The sequence below is a fragment of the Somniosus microcephalus genome, chromosome 31 (assembly GCF_052327205.1).
Source record: "Somniosus microcephalus isolate GS21.2 chromosome 31, FLI_Smic_1.0, whole genome shotgun sequence".
In the NCBI taxonomy this organism is placed as follows: Eukaryota; Metazoa; Chordata; class Chondrichthyes; order Squaliformes; family Somniosidae; genus Somniosus; species Somniosus microcephalus.
Window position 1 is genome coordinate 23,566,184 of NC_141017.1, and position 17,921 is coordinate 23,584,104.

General features: G+C 45.9%; 1 protein-coding gene across 2 annotated transcripts in view; it reads left to right on the forward strand.

Annotated features, from left to right (window-relative positions):
* Positions 1-17,921, forward strand: part of LOC147097643 (coiled-coil and C2 domain-containing protein 1A-like) — a 140,447-nt gene that overhangs the window by 24,134 nt on the left and 98,392 nt on the right. For both annotated transcript variants that reach the window (XR_015074320.1, XM_085971629.1), the window contains exons 6-11: positions 2,499-2,832; positions 5,943-6,067; positions 8,619-8,691; positions 8,914-9,012; positions 12,681-12,811; positions 17,098-17,170. Coding sequence is in view for 1 of the 2 variants with exons in the window: in XM_085971629.1 (XP_085827755.1) it covers positions 2,499-2,832; positions 5,943-6,067; positions 8,619-8,691; positions 8,914-9,012; positions 12,681-12,811; positions 17,098-17,170 (835 nt within the window). In the remaining variant the exon portion in view is untranslated. The remainder of the gene's footprint in view (positions 1-2,498; positions 2,833-5,942; positions 6,068-8,618; positions 8,692-8,913; positions 9,013-12,680; positions 12,812-17,097; positions 17,171-17,921) is intronic.

Below are 17,921 nucleotides of genomic sequence, written 5' to 3' on the forward strand. Positions count from 1 at the left end.
TGGGGTTACGGGGATAGGGTGGGATATGTGTTGATGTAGGGGTTATGGGGATCAGGTGGGATATGTGTCGGTGCAGGCTCGATGGGCCGAAATGGCCTCTATCTGCACTGTGGGGTTTCTGTGACTTCTGTGACTTCTGTGACCTTGTCAAATGCCTTTTGGAAGTCTAAATACACTACGTCCACTGGTTCCCCTTTATCCACCCTATACGTTACTTCCTCAAAGAACTCCAGCAAATTTGTCAAACATGACTTCCCCTCCATAAAACCATGCTGACTTTGTCCTATTAAATTATGATTATCCAAATGTCCTGTTACTGTCTCCTTAATAATGGACTCCAAAATTTTACCTACCACAGATGTTAGGCTAACCGGTCTATAGTTTCCAGCCTTCTGTCTACTGCCCTTTTTAAATAAGGGTGTTATATTAGCAGTTTTCCAGTCTGCCGGGACCTTTGCCGAGTCCAGGGAGTTTTGGAAAATTATTACCAATGCATCCACAATCCCTACCGCCACTTCCCTCAAGACCCTGGGATGTAAGCCATCAGGTCCAGGTGATTTATCCGCCTTGAGTCCCATTATTTTACCGAGTACCATTTCCTTAGTGATTTTGATCATGTTTAGCTCCTCCCCCCCCCCTTTAGCCCCCTGTTTGTCCAGTGTTGGGATATTCTTAGTGTCTTCTACTGTAAAGACTGATGTAAAATATTCATTCAGTGTTTTTGCCATCTCCATATTTCCCACCATTAATTTCCCGGTCTCATCCTCTAAGGGACCAACATTTACTTTAGCCACCCTTTTTCTTTTTATATAACTATAAAAACTCTTACTATCTGTTTTTATATTTTTTGCTAATTTACTTTCATAATCTATCTTCCCTTAATCAATCTTTTTGTTATTTTTTGCTGTCTTTTAAAGTTTTCCCAATCCTCTATCCTCCCACTAGATTTGGCTACCTTATATGCCCTTGTTTTTAGTCGAATACTATCCTTAATTTCTTTACTTAGCCACGGATGGCTGTCTTTTCTTTTCTTTTACACCCTTTTCTTCTCAGTGGAATATATATTTTTTGGAAGTTGTAAAATAACTCCTTAAATGTACACCACTGATCATGTATCGCCTTACCCTTTAATCTATTTTCCCAATCCACTCTACTCAATTCCGCTCTCATACCTTCATAGTCTCCTTTATTCAAGCTTAGCACGCTTGTTTGAGATCCAACCTTCTCACCCTCTAATTGAATATGGAATTCAACCATGTTATGGTCACTCATTCCAAGGGGATCCTTTACTAGGACATTTTTAATTAATCCCATCTCGTTATACAGGACCAGATCTAAGGTTGCTTGCCCCCTGGTCGGTTCAGTTACATACTGCTCAAGAAACCCATCCCTAATACACTCAATGAACTCATCCTCAAGGTTGCCCTGCCCAATTTGATTTGTCCAATTAACATGATAGTTAAAATCCCCCATAATTATAGATGTTCCCTTATTACAAGCCTCAACTATTTCCTGATTGATACTCCGTCCAACAGAGTTGCCACTGTTCGGAGGCCTATAGACTACGCCCACTAGTGTTTTTTTCCCCTTATTATTCCTTACCTCCACCCAAACTGTTTCATTATCCTGATCTTTTGACCCAATATCATTTCTCTGTATTACAGTGATTCCTTCCTTTGTTAACATAGCCTCCCCACCTCCCCTTCCTTCCTGCCTGTCCTTCCTGATCGTTAAATAACCTGGTATGTTTAATTCCCAGGCATTGTCACCCTGCAGCCATGTTTCTGTAATGGCCACAAGATCATACCCATATGTAGTTATTTGTGCCATTAACTCATCTATTTTGTTACGAATGCTACGTGCATTCAGATAGAGAACTTTCAAAGATGTTTTGTGACACTTAGTTCCTGCTTTTGCCCTTTTTATTACTTTACCTTTTACTCCATACCTTACACAAGCACTTTAAATATCAGAAGACAAGCCATGCTTTCTCCTCACCACGCTTCAATGTCATCCTGTTTATAGTGGAAAGCCTGTTGCTTCAAGATACAAAAAAGTTCAACTGTTAACCCTTAACTCCCCAAAATGTCCAACATGCATCTCTCCAGTTAGACCCCAAGAGCCATTCACCCAGTGTTTTTTTCCCCCTTCAAATAATGCTAGCACCATTGACCAATGCATAATGAGAGTATTGTGGATAATGGGACTTGATGTGCAAAATCTGTTCCTGTGGTGCAATGCTACCTGAACGTTAATTGAGTGCAAGCTCCTTTTGATACTGCGCTGAAGTGTCAGCCTAGATTATGTCCTCAAGTTCTGAAGTAGGGCTTGAGCCTATACCTTCTGACTATTGGTAGCCTGTTGGGCTTTCACTATCTTGAAATTGGTGTTCAAGGCTTCTTGGATGTTACGGATTTTGATCCACAGCCTTAGCTAGTGGCTAGCAAACGAGTTTTTTTCAGTTCCATAACTGATTCACTCTGATCTTTCCTTTCTAGACTTTACAATCCATGCTTGCTTCTGTGAAGAAAGGGAAGCAGATTAATGAAGAGGACATCCCACCCACTGTGGCTTCTGGGAAACCTAGTAATACCACGACAGCCCCACCCACCTCTTTGACGGAAGACCATTCTGTCTTAATTGACCTGCCTGTGCCCAGACAGCATCCCGTGCCCGCATCACAACCTGCACCACCTCCTTTACTACCCAAACCAAAGATGTCTGTACTGGAGGTTGTGCCTCCTCCAGCAGACAGAAGATCAAGCCCACGAGCGCAAGTGCCACTGCCTGCCAAAATGGAGGCCGCTATCCCAGTGTCCAATAACAGAGCAGGTAAGATCAGAATGGCACCTCCTCTCGACAGGTTTCTATATTTCTTGAGGTTTTTAAAAAAAAATCTTCCCACTGTGGCTCAGTGGGTAGCACTCGCCTCTGAGTCAGAAGCTTGTGGGTTCAAGTCCCACTCCGGAGACTTGAGTACATAAAGCTAGGCTGATGCTCCAGTGCAGTGCTGAGGGAGTGCCGCACTGTCGGAGGTGCCGTCTTTCAGATGAGCCGTTAAACCGAGGCCCCATCTGCGCTCTCAGGTGGATGTAAAAGATCCCATGGCGCTAGTTTGAAGAAGAGCAGGGTGTCCTGGCCAACATTTATCTCTCTGCCAACATCGCTAAACAAACTGTTATTATCACATTGCTGTTTGTGTGACTTTGCTGGGCGCAAATTGATTACCTCATTTCCTACATTGCAAGTGACTATACGTCAAAAGTACTTTAGCAAAATACTGCGGATGCTGGAAATCTGAAATAACAACAGAAAATGCTGGAAACACTCAGCAGGCCAGGCAGCATCTGTGGAGAGAGAAACCAAGTCAACGTTTCAGGTTGTCCCAGACCCGAAACGTTAACTCTGTGTTTCTCTCTCCACGGATGCTGCCTGGCCTGCTGAGTGTTTGCAGCGTTTTCTGTTGTTATGTCAAAAGCACTTAATTGGCTGTAGAGCGCCTTGGGACGTCCCGAGGACATGAAAGGCGCTATGGAAATGCAAGTTCATTCTTTAACATGTGGGTTAGCGAAGTGTCACATCTTCTAATTGTTACAAAAAGATGTAAATTAAACTTTCTGTGATCCAGCAAAATCGGATGTATTGACTTTCTGCTACCGTTTAATTTTTACTTTTTAATTAAAAATCTGATTCACAGCTTGACTCAGATTATAGTCTAAATCCGATGGAGAGTTACTATGCTGTCTGAGAGTACAAGAAGGCTCGTGATCATTCCAGTGATCTAATTACAATAACGAGGGTTTCTGTTCGACCTGGGAAACACTACACCACTAGATATTATGGCCCAGAATTTCCTCAAACGCCGTAACCAGCACGTTAGGCCAGATTTATCACGGCTCTTGCTGTCGGCAGCTTTACGCCAAAATTTCCTGGCACTCTCATTAGCATGCGGCGGCATATAAAAACCAGTGTAAAACCATCAGAAATCAGCGCAAGTGACGCGTAGAGCCGACGGCAGTTTCCTTCAAGTCTCTCTCTCTGAAAATTGAAGTTTGAAGCCGTCAAACCAACTGTTATGCATATTAAGTGCAACATCTTTAAGAAAATGCAATCACTGAAGCTTTTCACATTTTAATGTAACTCATTCTGATGCCATTAAAATGCGTTCAAAAGTCCATAAATTCATTGTGGGTCCCCAAGGGGAGAATTTAAAAAAATAAATCGACACGAAACGCTAGAAATATGACATTGGGTCCTAAAATTTTAGGCACAAGTTTATGCCCGTTCAAAAGTGCAGGAAACTTGCGTTCTCTCTTTTACATGGTTTGGGGGGTGGTGGAGCTATGTTACTGAGCAGCGGAGGGTTTCGGCAAAAGATTCACTGAATCGGTATAAAAGATCAAGGAAACTAGGGCGTAGCTTATAGATTTTGTAAGTCACGCGCTCGAATTTCCTACCTTTTGTGCTGAAAATCAGCTTTACGACGTACTGTTTTGGGCGAAATTCCTGGCCATGTTTAAGGACAAACTTTAGCTTGTAAAGAGCATGGGAATTGCTTATAGGAGTGCTCCTAGATGCTGAGCAGAAGAAATATCTTGTGAAGCCTAGAAAATGTCACCAATACTTTCATTTAACGCGCATCTTAGACTACTGTGATGTAATGTATTGTTTAACTGCAAAGCCATTGCATCAAGTGATTCATAGTGGAGTGATACTGAAGTTCGTTTCACTGAATGTTGCGTGGAATTATAAATCTTGTGTATTCGGAACAGCTGGCCAAGTAGATGACTGGCTGGACGGTCTTCGGCCAGACTGCTGGGGTAGAAGTCTCTTTTAGTCTGAAGGCAGTAAAGGTTTAAAGAGAAGTTTGAGTCTAAGAAAGACTTCACAGATCACAGAAATCACAGAAACCCCACAGTGCAGATAGAGGCCATTTCGGCCCATCGAGCCTGCACCGACACATATCCCACCCGATCCCCATAACCCCTACACCAACACATATCCCACCCTATCCCTGTAACCCCACGTATTTAATCCCCCTAACACTAAGGGTCAATTTATCATAGCCAATCAACCTAACCTGCACATCTTTGGACTGTGGGAGGAAACCGGAGCACCCGGAGAAAACCCACGCAAACACGGGGAGAATGTGCAAACTCCACACACAGTCACCTGAGGCTGAATTCGAACCCGGGTCCCTGGCGCTGTGAGGCAATAGTGCTAACCTTGCAGTTATATAGCGCCTTTCTCAACCTCAGGACATCCCAAAGTGCTTTATAGCCAATGAAGTACTTTTGAAGTGGTGTCACTATTGTAATGTAGGAAACGCGGCAGCCAATTTGCACACAGCAAGCTCCCACAAACAGCAATGTGATAATGACCAGATGATCGGTTTTTGTGATGTTGATTGAGGGATAAATATTGGCCAGGACACTGGGGATAACTCCCCCCCTGCCCTCCTTCAAAATAGTGGCCATGGGATCTTTTAACGTCCACCAGAGAGAGCAGACGGGGCCTCAGTTTAACATCTCATCTGAAAGACAGCGCAGCACTCGCTCAGTACTACAAGAGTGTCGACCTAGATTTTTGTGCTCAAGTCTCTGGGGTGGGACTTGAACCCACAACCTTCTGAGTCACAGCTGACACCATAAGTTAAGTTCCTAAATTTAGATAACTAAGCTGTTGAGTTCCTAGTAAGTGTGAATGGACAACACAAATCTCAAAGGAAAAATCTTTGTGCGGTTCACTTCCGACCCTCCAACTCTCGTGCAGTTACAGAACTGGCACACCCCTACCCTCCTGTTGGTGCTACTGTTGCTGGATTCCTTTTTGGAATGGGTGTGAGGCACATGCGATTCTAAGAACTAATGTGCAGCCTTTTTCCAATTAACTTGCATGTGTTGAAAACCTATAAGCTCCGTTCTTCTCTCGACTTTGTTCAGTGTCAGTGAATTCCAGCATGAAGGGGACCGCCATGAGCAGACAGAGGGAATACAAGCTGGCGGCGCTGCGCGCCAAACGCAGCGGGGACACCGAGCTCGCCACAAAATACTACCGAATAAGCAAGGTGAGACTAATGCCAAACTGTAGCGACCCCTTGTGTTTCAAGCATACAGCCGCAACTTGACCAGAATCTGTGAGCTACGTGAAAGAGCTGGGGGGGTGGGGGGGGGGGGGGGGTGGTCCTGGCAGAGCCGTGGTCAAAGCCTTAGTTCAGACATTTTGCAAATGTATAATATCCCTTTTGAACATGTTGATGTCAAATTGTGAATGGCTGCGACTGCTGCCAACGAGGTTGAAGTCGTTGCGCATGCGCAGTTTGAAAATGGCGGCGGTTTTAACCCAGAACTTGCCCAGCGATAGAATAGGTCCTATAAATGTGGTGGGTGCGGGGGCCTGGAGCGCAGGGCGGGCCCTGCAGGAGCGCAGTGCCACTGCTCACTCGGGTGATGGGAGACGGAAGGCGGAGAGAAGATAAGATGCCGGAAAGGGGAGGAGGCGGCCGAGCGCAGGGGGAGCACTGGAACCGGTGGGGAGGCTTTGTAAACACCCGGTGTAGGTCTCGAGCCCCGAACAAGAACCTACAGGCCCCGCTTTTGCACCGAGCGGGCCGGCAGTGTCGCTACTGCCGAACAGAACCGCATCAGGAAAAGAAAATCTGCGTCGGCAAATGTCCACCTTTATTAATTTTTCTTCTCCTTTCCCTTCACACGGAGCTTGCGCTCCGAACAAATAAATCTCCGCAACCCTCCCCCCCCGCGAAATTATTATGCATAATACTTAAACCAACCCGTGATGATATCCATTATTATTAAACCACAGATATTACGATATATATTTCATTGAAACATATAAAATTCTGACCGGGCTAGACAGACTGGATGCAGAGAGGATGTTTCTCCTGGCTGGGGGGTCTAGAACGAGGGGTCACAGTCTCAGGATACGGGGTAGGACATTTAGGACTGAGATGAGGAGAAATCTCTTCACTGAGGGTGGTGAACCTGTGGCATCCTCTACCACAGAAGGCTGTGGAGGCCAAGTCACTGAATATATTTAAGAAGGAGATAGATAGATTTCTAGACACAAAAGGAATCAAGGGGTATGGGGAGAGAGCGGGAATATGGTACAGGAAACTTTTTTTTATCCAGCACCGACGGGACCGGCGTGGTGCCGGTTGATGAAAAAGTTCGGATTACAGAGAGGTATACTTACCAAGGTATGAGCGCCCCATACACGGCCGCAGGTGCAGGAGCCATGGTTACACGGCACCTGTTACACGGCCACAGATCCAGGAACCCCGGTTACACGTCCACTAATATATAATAAAACTTACCTGAACCTACTCCTGAATTTTGCCGGTTCAGAGAGATTTCCGGATATTTAGGTGCCGGTTAAGAGTGTTTCTTGTATTGAGATAGAGGATCGGCCATGATCATATTGAATGGCGGAGCAGGGTCGAATGGCCGACTCCTGCTCCTATTTTTCTATGTTTCTATATTAATACTTAAACCAACACAATTTCCGGTCGTTGGCAGCAGTCACTCTGATTTATGTTGAGAGCTCATGTTAATATTACGGATGGTACGTGCTGCGGTAGGGGAGCAGGTGATGCATTAGGTTCAACAGCCTAGACTAGTTTGATGATCGTCCCCTCTGTCTGTTGATGGTAAAGATCCTGCATGGAATGTATTTGGTGAGCCGCCATCGGTTTCCCTTCACGTTGGCCCAAAGCACAAAACTACTGTACAAGTAACTTGGTGCTAATTAGTATTAAGTAGGCAGCCTCGCTCAGAGAGGCCACTGGAATTAAACTACCTGCTGTGCAGGATATCTACCCCGAGAGGTGCCGGGGGAAGGCCCTGAGAATCATTAAAGACGCGAGTCACCCCAGCCGCAACCTCTTTGCCCTGCTCCCGTCCGGTAAGAGATACCGAAGCATACTGTCTCGTACCAACAGGTTTCGAAACAGCTTCTACCCCCAGGCCATAAGACTCATGAACGATTATTATTATTTATTACTGTTTTATTTACTATTACTGTCTTTCTATTATTTTATCATTGTTATGCCATATTTATTCCAATGTTGGGAGGACTCGTAAAAATCAACATTTCATTGTGCAGTACACACGTCTGCTGCATATATGACAAATAAAAATTGAATTGAATTGGATGACTGGTGAAGAAAATGGAAAAATGTCTGCGAGATTTACTCGGCATCTGGTAGTGCTGGCATTGGGTACCTGAACTGGAAAGTGTTCCATTCCCCTGGTATTAACACCCCTAACCTTAATGTGAACAAAATTCACAAAAGAAAGAAAGTTGGACTCTGGTTGAAAATTTCAAAACTGAGATTGTTAGATTTTTGTTAGGCAGGGGTATCGACAGTTACACATCCAAGGCAGGTCGATGGAGTTAAGATACAGATCAGCCATGATCTAATTGAATGGCGGAACAGGCTCGAGGGGCTGTTCCTGTGTTCCTAAACAGCATTTGCAGGGTGGGGAATGGGAGGTCACAGTCTGGGACTCCAGTAAGGCTTCTCTTCCACTCACTGGAGGCTGTGCAGAAAATGCAGATGAACCTCATTAACAGCTTATTGTTTTTTCTATTCAAACCAGAAATTTGATCCTGTTCTTGAGGCACTGGATAGAGGCGAGACTGTGGACTTCAGTGGCCTGCCACCCCCTTTTGGTATGCACTTGATCAGTTGTGCATTTGTGTCATCGGTATATCTTCGTGCTTCTCTCGCTGTGTTCCATGATTTTTGCAATGTGTCGTAGGAACCAATTCTTACTGGCTGTATTTAATCTGGGGTCCTTCCTGAATTTAATGAGCTTCAAAAACTGGGTCTGGGACTGTAGAAATAACTTGGCTGCTTCCATTTGTTTATTTAGGTGTATGTTTTCTCCCCAGATCTTTTACCAAAGGACCAACCATCGATTCCTCATGCTCATTCGCCTGCTCCCTCGGTCCCAACAGCCTCTCCTGCACAGCCACTGACTTCATCATCAGGTGGGTCTTGCATCCGATTGTTGGATCCTGTGCCCTTCTGTCAGTTGGGGATAATCCTGGGCCGTGTCCTAACTTGCACTGTTCACCCAGAAAAAGTGTAACATCCCCACCGCCGACACCTGGGAATCCCTGGCCCAAGACCGCACAAAGTGGAGGAGAAGCATCCGGGAAGGCGCCGAACACCTCGAGTCTCTTCGCCGGGAGCAAGCGCAAGGAGCGCACGTCAACCCGAGAACCCCACCCACCCGCCCCTTCAACCACCGTCTGCCCCACCTGTGACGAGAGACTGTCGGTCCCGCATTGGACTCATCAGTCACCTGCAAACTCATTTGCAAGTCATACTCGGTTCCGAGGGTCTGCCTAAGAAGAAGAATTGTTCACCCATCACCCTTGTGCTCGTTGGCTCCCGGTTAAGCGACGCTTCGATTTAAAAATTCTCATCCATGTTTTCAAATCCCTCCATGGCCTCGCCCTTCCCTATCTCTGTAACCTACTCCAGCCCCACAACCCTCCGTGATATTGCGCTCCTCCAATTCTGGCCGCTTGACCATTGGTGGCCGTGCCTTCAGCTGCCGAGGCCCAAAGCTGTGGAATTCCCTCCCTGAACCTCTTCGCCCCTCTATCTCTTTTTTATTCGTTCACGGGATGTGGGCGTCGCTGGCAAGGCCAGCATTTATTGCCCATCCCTAGTTGCCCTTGAGAAGGTGGCGGTGAGCCGCCTTCTTGAACCGCTGTTTGTTACAACTGAGTGGTTTGCTGGGCTATTTCAGAGGGCAATTGAGAGTCAACCACATTGCTGTGGGTCTGGAGTCACATATCGGCCAGACCGGGTAAGGACGCCAGATAGCCTTCCCTAAAGGGCTTTAGTGAACCAGATGGGTTTTTAAGACAATCCGGCCGTTTCATGGTCACCATTACTGGTACTAGCTTTTTCCCATGGTGGGATTTGAACTGATGTCTCCGGATCATTAGCCCAGGCCTCTGGATTACTAATCCAGTAGCGTTCTTTTAAGATGCTTCTTAAGACCGACCTCTCTGACCAAGCTTTTGGTCATCTACCCTAATATCTCCTTATGTGGCTCGGTGTCAAATTTTGTTTGAGAACGCTCCTGTGAAGCACCTTGGGACATTTTACTACGTTAAAGGTGCTATATAAATGCAAGTTGTTGTTGTTTTTCTTCCCGCGCTCTCCCCTTCTGTCCTGATGAAGAGCTGACTCGTGCTGGGCTGCGGTTCTTTGTGTTTGGCTACCTGGCCAAAGTGGCCATTCTTCACGTGTGAGCCTAGACAAGTCATGGGCGGCGTAACAGCCAAGCCTAACCCTGTCCTCCCCACACTTTCCAGTAGCAGTCACTAGATTGTGATCAGGAACGCTCGCTGATTTCTGCCCCCCCCCCCAGCTTAGTGGCCTACTGTTGCTCTGCCTGAGGTCAGCTAACTCGGCATAGGCTGGAAATATAACATAACGTTAGAATTAGGAGCAGGAGTCAGCCATGCGGCCCCTCAAGCCTGCTCCGCCATTCAATAAGATCCCGGCTGATCATCGACCTCAACTCCACTTTTCCGCCCGATCTCCATATCCCTTGATTCCCTGAGAGTCCAAAAGTCTATCGGTCTCAGCCCTGAATATATGCAGCAACTGAGCATCACCATGGGCCAATGTTCTCTTTAAGCGGCCCCACCGCTCTCTGGACCTCCCGCGCAGCCGGCTTTACAATGGGGAAGTAACATACAGCCCCTTAATTTTTTTTTTTAATTAATGGGAACATTGCCGTGGACCCTCCCAGTCAGTACAGCTTGATTCCTCTGGGCTGCATGTTTGCACAAAATATACGACCATACTTAAATGACGGACAGGAAAAGTCCAGCTGACGTATCGAGTCTGTCCCGTTCGGTCATGTTGCACTTGAGCGTCATGACCCCTGATGTCTCCTCCACCAGCAGCCATGTAATCTCCTAGGAGAGGTTTAAAAAAAAAAAAAAAACACCTAGGCAAATTCATGGAAATTCCTCACCGATCCTCAAAGGCAACCAAAATGAGTTCAGCAGACCACAGTGATCATGAGGTATATCGTCCAACAACTCGCTTACCTTTGTACAGGAAACTCTTTTTTTTTTATCCGGGACCGGCGTGGTGCCAGTTTATCAAAAAGTCCGGATTACAGAGAGGTATAGTAAAAGGTACGACAGCCCTGTACACGGCCACAGATCCAGGCGTCCCTGTTGCACAGGTGCAGAAACCCCAGTTACACAGCCACAGATCCAGGAACGGCCACTAATATGAAGTAAAACTTACCTGAACCGACTCAAGAATTTTGCCGGTTAACAGAGATTTCCGGTTATTTAGGTGCCGGTAAATCGAGAGTTTCCTGTACGCAGTGATTTGATTCTCGGCCAGGACTTATCCAGCTCCTTTATGAACGCTTAAAGCAAACCTGCGCTCACGGCACCAGTCAGCAACCTGTTCTAGCGGTCGATGACTGAGAAAATAAAACCTGACGTCTAGTTCTATGCTTGCGTAACTTATACGGATGTCCCCTGTTTCTCCCTATTCCATCCAATTCGAATAGTCTATCCACATGGACACAATCTCGTCCCTTTATTATTTGAAATACTTCAATCAAAGTTCCCAAATACTCCACAATCAAATTTCCCAGTCCAGCTCGCCTAGAGTAAAAGACCCAGCTCTTGCAACCTATTGTGATAACGAAGGGCTTTTAGACCAGGCCCTAATTTAGTGGCCCTCCTCTGGACCTTCTCCAGGGCCTCTAATCCACTGAGCCAGCCCAGATCTAATTGACCACCCCTGTGCTGAGTGTTGCAATGCCTCATCATGTATATAAACTTGTCACCAATTTCCTGTCTGTTAGCAAACATTATTATTATAAACTTAGCACCCCCATAAATCATCTACAGTTAAATAAATCTGGAATAAAAAGCTAATATCTGTAATGGTGACCACGATTGTCGTAAAAACCCATTTGGTTCACTCATGTCGTTTAGGGAAGGAAATCTGCCGTCCTTGCCCGGTCAGGTCTATATGTGACTCCAGACCCACAGCAAAGAGGTTGACTCCTAAGTGTCCTCTGAAATGGCCCAGCAAGCCACTCAGTTGTACCAAACCGCTACAAAGAAGTATAACAGGACTGTTGGGAGTACCTTCACCACACGGACTGCAGCGGTTCAAGAAGGCGGCTCACCACCACCTTCTCGGGAGGGAATTAGGGATGGGCAATAAATGCAGGCCTTGCCAGCGACGCCCGCATCCCGTGAATGAATTTTAAAAACGTATACTGGTGTCTGTGGAATGCTCGCACTACCGGTTCCCAAAGTGCAAGTACCGCGTAACTGCTGGCAACTCCAGTGCAAGCTTGCTGGATTCACCAAGGCCAGGGTCCAGGAAGAGCCAGTTTGGGAGTACATTCACCACTTCTACTGTACGCTGCCTTTACTCGGACAAGAGCAGCGCCAACACGATCTGGGCCAGTGGATGTGGCGCAGTGTCAGTACCCAGTGTTGGAACACTTCTCACACCGGGTGTGTCAAGTAATTGGAGGTTTATCCCCAGGGTCTTTGTAAATGTTGCAGTCAGTGCTTGTACCCCCAGTGACCCGATGCAGAATTGCACGAGCCCTTCTGTTGATCGGGGTTTTTCATTATATCGGCAGGTATTCTCGCTCCCCCGAAAGATGTCATGGAGGCCCTTCAACAGAGGATGGACAAGTACAAGTCTGCTGCTGCACAGGCCAAGAGAACAGGCAATTACCGGAAAGCAAGGATGCATGAACGCATAGTCAAAGTAAGCAAAGCTTCCAAAATAACCTGTTTTGGTCAACCTATTCAAGTTTAAAATATTGTTTCTATTGAACAGTAGTCTGAATTTTAGGAGATTACGCGGCTCCCTGTGTTGAGTCCCTATTCAGACTCCCCTCCCTCCCTCGGGTAGATCTCGACTTTGTGCACTAGTGTAAAATGGTGATTGCGAGTTGGCATCCATTTGACTTCAGTGGAAATGGAAAAAAAATAGAGATATGTAAAACGGGCTGCCGACTCGCTATCGTCAGTAGTCAAGGTCTACCCTCCCTGTCTCGCTCCCTCCCACTGTTTATCTTGTGTGTTGTCCAGCGCTCTCCTCTTTCTGCTCCTCTTGTATTTTTCTCCACTCGCCAAAAGTGGAAAAGGTCAGCATCAGCTTAAAAGTGGATTTTCTCGGCTTTTATACTGGCGCAGATTGTGTCACCGATTGAGATCTTGTTTACTCTTGACGGCTGGTGCTGTGATCATCACCGTGTACGAGTGTGAGAGCACAGATTGAGTGGAGCTGCTCCCTTTATAACCTGAAACCTACGCTGACGTGTCTGCTTAAATTGCCAACTATTTAGCGTTGGGAAAGTGGTTGATTTTGATTTTCCAAAGCTGGGTATTATGTAACGAGAAAGGATTAATTAGAAATCTTGTTGTGCGAGGCCCCTTGGGTCGGAGCGATCATATGATAGAATTCTTCATTTAAGATGGAGAATGAAGTAGTTGACTCGGAGACTAGGGTCCTGAATTTAAATAAAGGAAACTACGATGGTCTGAGGCGTGCGTTGGGTAGGATTGATTGGGGAATGTCACTCAAAGGGTTAACGGTGGATAGGCAATGGCAAACATTCAAAGACCGCATGGATGAACTACAGAATTTGTTCATCCCAGTTTGGCATAAAAATAAAACACAAAAATGTGACTCAACCGTGGCTAACAAGGGAAATTAGGGATAGCATAAGATCCAAGGAGAGGACATATAAATTGGCCAGAAAAAGCAGTAAACCTGAGGATTGGGAGCAGTTTAGGATTCAACAAAGGAGGACAAAGGGATTAATTAAGAAGGGGAAAATAGAATATGAGAGTAAGCTTGCAGGGAACATAAAAACTGACTGTAAAAGCTTTTATAGATATGTGAAGAGAAAATGATTGGTGAAGTCAAGCGTAGGTCCCTTGCAGTCAGAATCAGGGGAATTTATAATGGGGAACAAAGAAATGGCAGACCAATTAAATATATATTTTGGTTCTGTCTTCACAAAGGAGGACACAAATAACCTCCCAGAGATGTCGGGGAACATAGGGTCTGATGAAAGGGAGGAACTGAAAGAAATCAGTATTTGTAGGGAAATGGTGTTAAGGAAGTTGTTGGGATTGAAGGCTGATAAATCCCCAGGGCCTGATAATCTACATCCTAGGGTACTTAAGGAAGTGGCCCTAGAAATAGTTGATGCTTTGCTGATCATCTTCCAGCATTCGACGGAATCTGGAACAGTACCCATGGATTGGAGGGTAGCTAATGTTACCCCACTATTCAAAAAAGGTGGTAGAGAGAAAACGGGGAATTACAGACCGGTAAGCCTGACATCGGTAGTGGGGAAAATGCTAGAGTCCATTATAAAAGATGTAACAGCAGAGCACTTGAAAAACAGTGACAGGATCGGACAAAGTCAACATGGATTCACAAAAGGTAAATTGTGCTTAACTAATCTACTGGAATTTTTTGAGGATGTAACTGGTAAAATAGATAAGGGAGAACCAGTGGATGTGGTGTATTTGGACTTTCAGAAGGCTTTCGATAAGGTCCCGCATAAGAGATTAGCGTGTAAAGTTAAGGCACATGGGATTGGGGGCAAGGTACTGACTTGGATAGAGAACTGGTTGGCAGACAGAAAGCAAAGAGTCGGAATAAACGGGTCTTTTTCCGAGTGGCAGGCAGTGACTAGTGGGGTACCGCAGGGATCGGTCCTTGGACCCCAGCTGTTCACAATATATATTAATGATCTAGACAAGGGAACTAGATGTAATATCTCCAAATTTGCAGACGACACAAAGCTGGGTGGGCATGTGTGCTGTGAGGAGGATGCCGAGAAACTCCAGGATGATTTGGACAGGTTGGGTGATTGGGCAGAAACATGGCAGATGCAATATAACGTGGATAAATGCGAGGTTATCCACTTCGGTAGCAAAAACAGGAAGGCAGATTATTATCTGAATGGCAATAGATTGGGAGAAGGGGAAGTGCAACGAGACCTGGGTGTCCTTGTGCACCAGTCGCTGAAGGTAAGCATGCAGGTGCAGCAGACGGTTAAGAAGGCAAATGGTATGTTGGCCTTTGTAGCGAGAGGGTTCGAGTACAGGAACAAGGATGTCTTGCTGCAGTTGTACAGGGCCTTGGTGAGACCACACCTTGAGTATTGTGTGCAGTTTTGGTCGCCTTATCTGAGGAACGATGTTCTTGCCATGGAAGGAGCTCGGTGAAGATTCACCAGACTGATACCTGGGATGGCAAGAATGACGTATGAGGAGAGATTGGATCGATTGGGCTTGTACTCGCTGGAGTTTAGAAGAATGAGAGGGGATCTCATTGAAACTTATAAAATTCTAACAGGACTAGACAGACTAGATGTTGGAAGGATGTCTAGAACCAGGGGTCACAGTCTAAGGATAAGGGGTAAGCCATTTATGACTGAGATGAGGAGGAATTTCTTCACCCAGAGAGTGGTGAACCTGTGGAATTCTCTACCACAGAAGGCAGTAGAGGCCAATTCATTAAATATATTCAAGAAGGAGTTAGATATATTTCTTAAGGCTAAAGGGATCAAGGGATATGGGGAGAAGGCAGAGACAGGGTACTGAGTTTGGATGATCAGCCATGATCTCATTGAATAGCGGAGCAGGCTCGAGGGGCCGAATGGCCTACTCCTGCTCCTATATTCTATGTTTCTATGATCGGTTTTGTACCTTTCATTTCCTCTGCGGTTGACTGAACACAGCGATCGTGCGGAGACTGCCACACTGTTGAATGGTCTAAATAAATCAAATTACTTGACCTGAATTAACTCTTTTGTTTGGGAACTGTCAATCAAAACCCAAGAATAAACTGACCTGCGACAGTAGCTGATGTCCAACACTAACAGATTATCACCTTGCTGTTTGTGGGAGCTTGCTGTGCACAAATTGGCTGCCGCGTTTCCTACATTACAACAGTGACTACACTTCAAAAATACTTAATTGGCTATAAAGCACTTTGGGACGTCTTGAGGCTGTGAAAGGCGCTATATAAATGCGTCTTTCTTTTGTTTCTACTTCATCCCCATTCCAACCTGTATCACACTGCTATATACTGTGCACAGCCACTGTTTAACAGTGAGTGCACATTAAATGATTACTTCATACAGGAAACTTTCTGGTATCCGGCACTGACGGGACCGAGCTGTTGCCGTCCCATCAAAACTGCCGGACAGACCAGCGCTAATGTTAAAACATACGGAGCTCAGAAGCTCCGTGTGAAGCAACAAACCCTGTTGCTTAGTAACAGCTTCAAAACAGTCAGCCGTAGCTTGCAAGCATCTCTGTAGCTAAGCAACAGCTTTAGCTAGATCTTGCAGAGCCTGACTGGAGAAAAAAAGCAACGAAAAGAATTTTTTTTTATCTGAACCAACTCCTGAATTTTGCCGGTGGATAGAGCTTTCCGGACATTTAACCTCCGGATAAATGAAAGTTTCCTGTACATTGTGCAGTGCAATTCTGATTGTGAAAATTTCCCTCTTGTGCTTCATGACCTCACGGCAGCAGCTCAGGTTTAGTAATACGCTGCCAGTTGTGTACTGCGCTACCCCTTTTTAATAAGATGATTGAGTTACATTAAACTTGTGTTATGGTGGATTAAAACACTCTCCGTTTCTAGCTGGTGATTGGGTAAAGTCAGTGGTCATAATGCCTCTTGCCTGTTCGATGCCTCGCCTTTTAGCTAAAATAATCTGGAGTAGAAAGGTGATGCCTGTGGCCACCTGGTTTGGAGCTGTGTACAGATCCAATGATTTTGGAAATGGGAGTTTGGAGATATTCACAGCGTGAGGCGCTCGCACCATCTCCCCACCTTTCTCCCGTGAGGGAATGCGCCAGATTCTCGTGTCTGCACTAATTGGGGAAAGAGGGTATACGGGAGAGATGACAAGACGGTTAGATTCTGCTCCTGACTGGTGGTGGAAGGGGCAGAAACTCAGCATGACCATTCCCTGCTCTCTAAGACCATGACGACTGTTTGAATTAATCTTGCAGCAATACCAGGATGCCATTCGCGCACATAAAGCGGGACAGAATGTTAATCTCAGCGAACTCCCGGTTCCACCAGGTAAGGAACGGATTTCGATTTGCTCTTAATGGTGCGGTGCTGTTGGACAGAACACCCGGAGATCAGGGGGGTGAAGAGTGACGATTGATAACTGACCTGTGAGGGCAGGCCCAAAATCTTTTAAAACCCTGCTATCCTTTTTCTAGTGGCAAAAGAGAGTTGAATATGATCGGGAAGGAAAAAGCAGTCCGACATCAAACCGACTGGTATATCCAGCCAATGCTAAACAAGTGGGCCTTCTATTATAAGCGACCTTTCATCGGGTGCATGAGTAACTTGTAACTGAAGTGCTATCAGATTTCCTTGTCCATCTCGCTTCAGGTGTTGGTTCAGAGAGTGGGGTAACTCTGCATCCAGAATGAGGTTCTTGTCCACGTGTACCGGATGAGGTGGGTGGAGCCATTCGCTTTTTGGGAAGTGCCTTTCAGGTATTTCTGGTTGTGGGCACAGCATCATGGTGCAGTGAATTATTTTACCCACACGGTGTCACTGAGTCCCCACTGGTTCGAGTTTTAATTTCCACCCTCTGCGGTCTCTCTCTGCTGTTCTAAGCACACTGCACTCTGACTCCCAGAACATTTATTTCACTGGGATAGTGTGAGTGTAGAACGCAAAACAGAGACCCACTATTGCATCTGCTCAGTTGCAGTGAAGGTTCACTTGATTAAAAAAAAAAGCCTCCGTCCTGCTTTGTAAACGCCGTTGATGCCTGGTTGTTTGGAAACTGGTGCAGCAGGGTCATTAGATCATT